We start from the raw sequence: 9,911 nt of genomic DNA, 5'->3' as shown, positions 1-9,911 counted from the left end.
TTCACAACGAGGAAAGATTTTTGAGTTGCTGTCGCACAAGTGGTTCAAATCTTTGAGTAACGCTACGATTAAACTGCGCGGTTTGAGCTCCGATAGGGGAAGCTGTGTCCTGAAAGTTGAGAAAAAAATGATAAGTATCGACTTTTCCAAGCTGGACGAGATAAACGAAGTTCCGGAGCAATTAACCCGAAATCTCAGACGTTTGACGCGTCGGATGCGCTAATTATAGATGGTGTCAACCATAAGTGTTACGCACTGCAGATGACAATAAACAAGGATCATGGCATTCAGCACGCTCCATTGAAAAGGGTTCTCGATCGTTTGTCGGAAGCTGGTCTATCCCAAGAAACCTCTAATTTTTGCTTTGTGGTCCCAACGAGCTTGCAATCCGAATTTCGCAAGCAAAATATTGTAACGCAAGGTGGAAACGTGCACAAGAAACCTGGTCAAGTGGCCCGAGTTGCACAGAACGGGTTTGGTGTGGATGCATTCAGAGGCGGGTTCGCCTGGGCGAGAGATCAAGCGAAGAAATATACACCTAGTTTTTTTTGGAGTTCGTAAACATACGGACTAGCCACTATTAAGAGGATTTCGTACTCGGTACCGTTGAAGGAAAATTCTAAATACTGTGAATTGTAGCGCCCGTGCGCTCTCACACGAAACGGAACTCATGTCTGCCATCGAATCTTTTGATGCACTGAAGATGCTTGAATTTGCCAAAGCCAATCACCCTGTGAGGCAAAACCATTACAGCCACAGAGTATTCCAGATGGTCCCTCTTAATGCTTCCTATCTGGACCATTGGTCATTGTTCTTTCTATCGGAGTATATCGGCGTGTGTTTGTTTGGTCTATCTCGTCGCCCTACTACTAGTAATTGCCGCTTTCACATAGCTTAACTATGATATGGAGGTACAGTCCCAACAAAACTAGATAAATAAATGAATAGTACCGATAGACAAACATAATTTGAATGGAAATTAACGCTGGCAGCATGTCAAACTTAAAAATGGTAAAAGAACGTATCTGCTTCGCCATTTCATTAGCACTTAGCCAAAGTTTAGAATTCTCTGACGCAAGTTCCGCAGCGTGATTTCCTGTGAATATCTGGAGGCTATGGTTCACCAATCGTGCGTTGCGGTGTCGCTGCTATCAAGTGTCTGCTTTATTTAAAAGGTTCCGAAACTCTGAGTTCGGCAAAGCATTAAGCGAAAAAACAGTGTGCTGTGAAATGAATTAGCTAAATAATATTAAATTCAATCGAATCGAGAGCCCTTCGTGGAATACTCGTGGATTTCATTATCGCCGTGGCCGACGTAGTAGCCACTACGTACTTCGGAGTGCGTTTGTGCAGCGAATTCACAACTTCTGCCCAGCATTTTTAGTATTCTTCCAACACAATCACTACTTCAAAATATGTAGTACTTCCTCTGGTCGGAAATGATCACGCGAAACTGACAAAATGACCAATCGCTTCAGCTCTATTTATCCAATACGGCATCTGATTGGACCAAACGGAAGCCCTGCACCTCCTCTTTTTAAAGCCACCGGTTGTGCGCAGAACGGACTTCTATAGCCTCTGCAGTTTCAGTTTTAGCTCTCAAGGTTTCAAGCCTCGCCTGGAGTGCGACCCGCCACGCCTGCGCTACGCTGTTTCTTCCTCTAAAAACATGCCGAAGTCCAACCTTATCGACAACGAGCGCAAAAGCCGTCATTGACGAGCTTCTAAAGATCAGCAACAACAGAGAACTACCCCGTGAAGCTTTTGATGTTCTTATGAATCCAGTCTGTCCTTTTTTTAATAATGGGCTGGCCGGATTCGCATTCAGCGGCCAAGAACTGACCGTCTACGGTACGAACCCTCGGTGGCGGTTGGGGTGAGTTCGCGGAAGAATCGAGGCGAAGTACGTGACAAACTGAAGAGCATTCCTATCGGGGATAGAGCAGTTGAAAGACGTGTCAGTTAGTATGATAGGTTTTTTTAAATTTCTATCGAGGATTGAACAGTTGAAAGACCTATCATACTAACTTCGCGTGATCATTTCCGACCAGAGGAAGTAGCTTTTTTTCAAAAAACAACGCTGTCATCTTGAGCAGCACCTGTTGCCCGTACATGTTTAAGTACTTCTCTTGGTTAAGTGACGGCGAGCGCCGAAAGTTTCACCAGATCGTCACCCTCAGCTTTGTCAATAAGGTGCTCACCAACGTAGTCGGACACAAAGGTTAAATACGAGCCGTCGCGCAAGGAATCGCTGCAAGGAACCATCTTGAGTATACGATGAATGTCATCCTCGTCGGTCACCACTCGATGGGTTTGAGCGTATTTTACCACTGTCAACGCGTCGAAAAACGCGATAGCGGACATTTGTAGCATGTCCTCTGGTGCTTGATTTCTAGCAAAGATACATTTCGCAATCCCACCAAACTTGTGAAATCTTGCTACCAGTTCTTCCTCTTGCAACATCAAATCGGCAGGTAATAGCGCGTTGTACTCATTTAGCTCCTCCAACGTCCACACCGGCAAAATAAAGGTCGGGCAAAAATCCTGACACTTTGTCGCGTCTTTTGACGACGAGATAAGCACAGAAACCCCACACCAATGTTCCAGTTTGTTGGAACTCCCATCGATAAGTCGGAGTACATTTTTTTGAAAAGAAAGCTTGACAATTTCATTTTCTTCCAAATATCGGCACGCTTGCTGATCGGCTTCATAAAGGAAGTAGCACTCCTCGCAGTTCAACACCAGTTCGAATGGAGGCAGAGACTTGACAACTTCAAGTTGCGCCTTGATCAACTGAAACGCACAGTAGAGATAGAATCGGCTCTTACCAACGCCGGGGTTGCCTGTCACAACAACACGTCCCGCACATTGGTTTTCCAAACAATGTTGCACGTGTTCCACCACCCCATTGAAGATAACGTCGTAGGCCTCGCGCACCATGATCCTCTTAAAGCGATCCGCTGAACTGACAAGCGGCGGAAAATCGGCCATATCGAAGTAACGGATTTGTTGAGCGGATGCTACCTCGTCCTGATCTTTAGCTTCGGTGTCGGCCCTAGCGCTGTTGTCACTGCTGACGTGGCCGTCGTCGTCATCATCGTCATCGTCGTCTATATCTTCTTCAGCATCGTCGAGTTTGATTCGCTTAGGTGCAGATATCAGCATATCGGACGCAAACCATTCCTCGAATCGCTTACGAATCACTCCGCATTGCTCGAAAAGAGGCTGGTCTGGCGGTGGTAACTCCACAATGAGTGTTGTCTCGCCTTCAATATCGGCTAGCAGTGTGCTGGGGTGTAACGGTTGCTTGTTGCGTCGTGACGTGGTGTCCTTATAGACCCGAAGGTTGGCTGCATCACAGCACGCCGTGGCATTTGGACACTGGGCTTTTACAACATACCGAAGACGATCAACACATGAATCGGCAGGTAGATCATACGCTTTGGTTGGTCCAGCCTTCTCTTCTCCTTCGTAATTGACCACATGAAACCACACGACGCGCCTCATGCTCTCTCTTCTCTTTTGTGAACTTAAGTTTGCAATTTGCGACAAAAAATTCTGATAAAGTTTAGGAAAATTAAAAAACGAGTTGTTTTTAATATTAAAACGCTTGGATAGTTGGCTAGCAACTTCTAAAAGAGTAGATGATTTACTGGGAGCAATGTTCGACCCGCTGGGTTACCCGTCATATGACAGAATATTGTCAACATCAGGAATAACATGTTGTACTCTGAACGCATGGTGTTTTTTTCGGTGGGCAGGATCTACAGGAATAACACAGTCTCTCCCGTGGAATAAAGTCACCCGTTCGGAAAGTGGCTCATTTGCCGATTTACTAACTCTTTTCCAAGCCCACATACAAGACCAAGTCTAACTCGGACAATGTCGCGTCGAACGTCAACTGCATCAAGTGCTTCAGATACAACACTTCAAAGACCTTGGCGGGGAGTTCGCTCTCAGCAACAAGTACGTCAGCATGTAGAGAATGTACTCTCACAATTAAGTGAGGACCAGCTTCGACGTGAACAAGAGCTGAGCCGCTTCCCTACAACAGTACTGCACGACGTTGACAACGAGTCAACTGACACTCCATTCCTCGATGAATTTCGTGACATTGGTGGATCTTCTGGCATTAAGGAGATGACAACGTTTACTTTGAGAGAGTTCAACGAGCTTTGGTTGTCGGTGAGAGACTACGTTGTAGTCAACTACAACGTCGGAAGAAGTAGACGCTCTAAAATCAGCGGAAAGGACGCCTTCTTCATGACCCTGGTCACGTTGCATGCTGGAGGGACGTGGGAAACCCTCAGCAAGAACTTCCGAATTCCGACTGCTACGTTTACCGACACTGTAACTAAGTTCATACGGCTTTTGTCACCTAAACTGTATGTGGATCAAGTTGAGGCACAAGCTGACCCCACCACAATGCGCTCTGCTGTAACGTCTCGGCATACGTTTAAGAACTTCCCTTGCGCCTTGTACGCCGTGGACGTCACATTCCAGCAAAGCTGGCGTCCAGGAGGTTCTATCCAGGAAAACGGCAAATATTACAGTGGCAAACATCATTTGTATGGCCTGAAGGTGGAGGTGTCGGTTAACAGCCATGGGTACGCGATCAACTGCTCTGATCACGCCAAAGGCGCAACGCATCATGTGTCGATGTTCAAAGAAAACAAGTCATTTCACATTGGGAGAATGCTAAAGCTGCCAGGGGATAGCCAACTCGAAGACGAGGGTCCGTTGATCGAAAGGTTTTCTGATCAGTGGGCCATACTCGCCGACAAAGGATACCAAGGTACAGCACAATATCTGCGATGCATCCACCCCCAAAAAGGAAGAAACTTGACTCGTCCGGAGCTTGTGAACAACGACAGAATTTCTAGTGACCGGGTTATCGTGGGAAATTATTTTGGTAGGCTGAACATGTTATGGCGCGTTTCTGCGGACAAGTTTCGCTGGAGCGAGGATCTATATGGCGACGTTTTTCGAATGTGTGTTGCTCTCACAAACTGCCACATCGCGATAAGCCCTCTTCGAGACGAAATGGGCGACTGGTATCGGCAGTCCCAGCACAGAATGATTCAACTTGGCATGAGTATTAAAGAAAAGAGGCGACTACAACAGGCCAAATACCGTGCGAAGAAGAAGCGTCGTCTGATAACATCGCTTAACGATCTCGGCGGAGAAGAAGATGCAAGTGAGGACTCGCTGACTCAGTACTCGGACGAGTTTTGAACAGGTAAAACGATATCGAAACTGGTCGAAGCTTCATATTGACTTTTTTTTAGCATAAAACAGTGTACTTAAGTTGTTGTAAAAGCCCTAGCGACAGCCTTGGTAACATGTCCAAAATGTATGTTTTTCCTGATTAACATGATCTTCTGAAAACGTCTTTGTGTGCGATGGGTTACTACTCGGTTTGAGTAAATTGTTTTTACTTTGACAAAGATAGCATAATTGGTTATGTACCGCGCAACTTGCCAGGTGACCTATTGTTCAGACTTGGCCAAAATGTTGTCGTTAAAATTAGAAGCTGTCAAACTACCGCATTACGAGCCTATCGCCAGATCGGCTTAGACCCATAGATAGGGTGGTAGCTGGATGCCCATCATTGTCCCATTGCCAAGGTAGTGGCCCCACTCTCCATCTTTAAGATGTCAAGATGGCATCTTGACGGCGACGGTGGAGACCGTGTCTTTGCACAGGCGCGTAATGATTTTGAGCTCGTCCGACGACAAGCGGCCGTGCAACTGGATTGTCAGCGAATTCACGCCGGCTCGGTACATGTTCGTGGCTCCGCCGGCCCTAAAAGAATTCGTGCTGTACTGTCGAGGATACTCACCCAGGCAGGCGGCTGCACCTTGGATTTCCTTGGTGACACGGGCCACCGACACGCAGCGGGACCTCTCGTCCTTATACAGGAGCACGGCTGCCGGAATAGTTGGCGGCAAGCCACCGATAGATCGAAGGAGCAGCAGCACGCCTAAGAGTGGGCACAAGAATGGGTGTCCCGATCTGAACAGCCGTAGACTACCCGACCCAAGAAGACGGAAATTGGTATTGGAGCCTCTGAGTCGAATGCACACCGCCGATACCATTCGCTGTGGTTGCCTCTTCTGCGCTGACCACGGCGATGTCTGCTGCCGTAAGGCAAACTAGCTATATGTCGTAGATGTAGTGGTAGCAATTTCTGACCGACGTAGAACCAAAAAGAAGGCCAGGCTCAGAACTATCCAGATAGTTGGATTCGCGGGGACCTGAAGGGAGAGGGTCCGGAGGCACTCGAGTAGCGCGACGGACACGGGATTTGTTTTGTTGCGAGAGAGCGTCTCGTCTGCGCACACCGCGCTGGAGCAGGCGGGCCTGTAGATGGCCTGCTGGGAAGTCGTGCCCGACGACGTTGATACAAAGGGAATGCCATGAAGCGCGGACTTACTTGTAGAGCTCTAAACTGGTCTGTTCGATCTGAGGCCGCATTCGCGAGCATAGATGATAATATCAGAGATAGTGCGCACTTGCGTATCTAGTTAAGATGGAGGTGCCAGTGGATGCCTTGCCGATGAGTCCACTGCTTCCAGTAGCTGAAGGAACGAGCGTAGGATCGGAGGGAGAAGGCGGCAGCGGAGTGTTGGCGGAGATGTCTTGCCACGCTGTCTCAATCTCTTCTATGGACGACGGGGTCGGATCCTGTGGCCACACCGGCTAGCTTGATGAACAACTCACGCTCCCTGTCACCACAGCCAGCCGCCCACTCGGTCGTGGGGGGGGGGCACTTTAGTCGGGAACATAGGGCTTCAGCGTTCAGCATTTTTCAGAACAAATTTTGATTTTTGCTGTCAAAAACAGATCTAAACACCGATGATTGGCTCACTTGCAGCTAAAATGATGATCATGTTTTGCTAGGATTGAGTGGTGTGCAGACACCCAAGCTTGATGTGTTTTGGCCAATGGGGGTTAGGACACGTGTGGATTGTGTTGTAAGATGCGACATTGGTGTATGCTACGCACATTGTATGTGTCGTCACATTTTCAGTGTGTCAGACGTACGTTCTGTGCAATTTTCCAGCTCTCTCATTTCGAATGCGCAGCTGCAACCATGCATACAAATACCAAATATATTGGTTTTACAGCTCCTCTTTAAACTCGCTCCACAGTACACATTTAAAAATATGCTAGCGATGGCGCACAGCTACACTACTATCTTCAGCGGCTCCGTCACTTAGACTTCAGCTCGGTGATGGAGGTGACCACGGATGAGAACACGGCGGCCGCGTGGGCCTATGAGGTGGGGCTACTGTAGAAGACGGTGTTATGCTCTCAGTACGCTCAACCCGACGGCTCAACGAACATGATCGCAGCGATGGCAATTGCACGAAGAAGAATCATGTCGCAAGCTCTACACCTCATGATCGTGTGTCGTATGCGAGCATCCCATTCCCAAATCGCTCACATAACCAAGGTTAGCGAGGAGCACCGTGTCGGAGGGGTATGCTGTGCGCCGGGTACTGTGCTCAAAGGAGCTACTTGGCTGAACGTTCAAAGATAAAAATGTGCTGTAATGCTTCTAACGCTAGCTCCACTACGCTTTAGATTGGCGATGATGTTGAAATTTATAGTGCTGTAAGGTTGCAAAAGCGTAATGCTCACTTTGCTAAATAAAGCGCTTTTTCACTTTTTTAAAAAAGCAACGTTTGAAAAAACAGAGCTCTGCTTGGGAAGTAGGGCTTAACACTCGCCTTTCGTATAAGAATTATGGTTTTGGTGAAGTGGTCGCAGCTCATAACTTGGGCCAAGCCTACCATTAGCGTTGAGCAAATGCAATTATGACATTCTGTCATTTTGTGCTTATTATGGTACAATATGGCATCCGGTGCAAACATGCACCAAAATCAGACAAATGGCTATTTAAACAGGGTCAATGGTTATTTACACGAGATAGGAAGGAGGTCAGGACAGAAGGTGTAAATCAACCCTAACATCTTTTTTCAGTTTTTATTGTGATGCAAAATTATGCATTCATAATCTCAGATAATTCATCTGCAATCGGTGCCATATTATGGCAGCGATGCACGCATTTACCCAACGCCACTGGCAGTGCCATTGCATTATACTTGTTTATAAGATTGAATGGAGATGACGAAAAAGTAAAATCTAAAGCGAGACGTACTCTATCGCATTTGGCCATTACTAATAAGCGCTGCCAATGGACATTACAAGCAGTACATGTAGCGTTTGTGCTTTGCAGATGGAATGTCTCCCCGCTTACGGCTTAGGCCGGGTTCTAAACGCGTGTTAATTCCATGCCATGTCTCCAGAGACCCCCTGAGAGGTAGGTTGTGGATGCCACAAAAGTACCATTTATGACACGCCGCCGTGCCTTGTATTAATACTGCAATGGGCCCTCCATTACATAAGTAGGTAGATTTCTTTACATAAGTAGGTGCATCATCACACGACTAGCGTGTGCTGAAATGCTGTCATGCCATTGGCTGATATATGTGGAGCCAGGGCTGTGGCCTTGGTCCTAAAATAAAGTCAGAGTTGATTTTTTCTTAAACCTAAGACTCAGTCGTCCTATTGCGAGCTTCCTCAACACTATAGAGTAAGCAAGTAACGGAGTAAATACATGGCCCGTTACACCTGGTAGCACTTTGTAGTTTTTCCAACGACCAAGTTCGACATGATCAAAGACCTCGACCACGCTGCTTTCCTCCATCTCACTCGGATCGAGTGGGAAGCTCTCCACCGCCTCGCGGCGGTGTCCGGAGAAGATCGACTTCCGCTGAATCGCTGGTGTCGAGAGAGCGACATCGCCTCGAGGTTGATCGAGGCGCCTTCCGCGAAGGTCCATTTCCTCTCGCGGCTGTCTGGGAAAGCCACGGAATGGGCTCTCGGTAAGTTGATTGTCAACCCCAAAGTCTACCTCACTCTGGATACCTTCCAGAGTGACCTTCGGCTCGCGTTCGAGCCGTCGTATGATGAATCCCGAATTCGGGTAGACTTCTTCGCCCTTCGGTAAGGCACGATGACTATGCGCGACCACGTCCAGAAGACACGACACCTCGCGTCGTGTATCGTGTCTAAGCTGATCGATATGGCCTCTCAGGTTCATGTGCTCGTGTTCGGTATGCGCGAAGGCATGACGCGCTACTGCCTTACAAGATAGGACCCCTCTAGGCTCGAAGAGGCATTCGCCCTCGCCCTACGCGAGGACTACGTAGTTGCGGCGTCAAACGCTCACGCGCTACGTGCTTCAGCTCGGGATTCTGCGCCCGAGCCCATGGACATCAACGCTATCGATGCGACGAGCAATCGTTAGCGTCATGTAGCGCGTCGGAGCGGGTCGTTCTCTCACCTGCTTCCGCTGCCGGAAGGTCGGTCATCGCGCGGCACTCTGCCAGCTCCAAGCTTGCACATGTCGATGCCGAGCCCGTGCGTTCTGACCAGCCAAAAAACGGTCAGAGCCAGTAGGTGCGAGGCGCCCTACTGGCGAGAATGGAGGTCCGGGTCCTCCGGTGGCAACCCAACCTCCTAGCCCTCCTGTACTGCATGCACACTTTCATGCCACCACCACGCTGAGCGATTCAAGATTGATCATTGTCAGTCTTCATGTCACCGGTGCCCGGCGACCACTGCGAGCGCTCCTTGATTCAGGAGCGACCAACAACTTCTTCCGCGCGTCGTGCTTGTCGGTACTCCCGTCGGACATCACTGTCCGCAAAGGTAGAGGGGAGGTCGCTGTCAAGTTTACCGATGGAAAATCACGCCGTGTCGCGCGGCGCGAGATTACACTTCCGTACACGTTCGACGGTTTCCGAAGCAACGACGACTTCCTCATCATTGAGATGAATTACGCGTTTGACTGCATCCAGGGTATGCCGTGGTTGACGCGCTATCAACCAGAGATTGAC

General features: G+C 48.5%; 1 protein-coding gene across 1 annotated transcript; it reads right to left on the bottom strand.

Moving 5' to 3' along the window:
- Positions 1-2,133: 2,133 nt before the first annotated feature.
- Positions 2,134-3,485, bottom strand: PITG_13994 (crinkler (CRN) domain-containing protein, putative; the record flags this gene model as incomplete). Its single annotated transcript, XM_002899602.1, has 2 exons — positions 2,134-3,350; positions 3,401-3,485. The coding sequence occupies 2 exons, from the start codon at positions 3,483-3,485 to the stop codon at positions 2,134-2,136; spliced, it is 1,302 nt and encodes a 433-aa protein (XP_002899648.1).
- Between the last annotated feature and the right edge of the window lie 6,426 nt (positions 3,486-9,911).

Source organism: Phytophthora infestans, genomic scaffold, assembly GCF_000142945.1.
Source record: "Phytophthora infestans T30-4 supercont1.30 genomic scaffold, whole genome shotgun sequence".
Taxonomy (NCBI): domain Eukaryota; phylum Oomycota; class Peronosporomycetes; order Peronosporales; family Peronosporaceae; genus Phytophthora; species Phytophthora infestans.
This window is presented reverse-complemented; position numbering and strand designations above follow the sequence as displayed.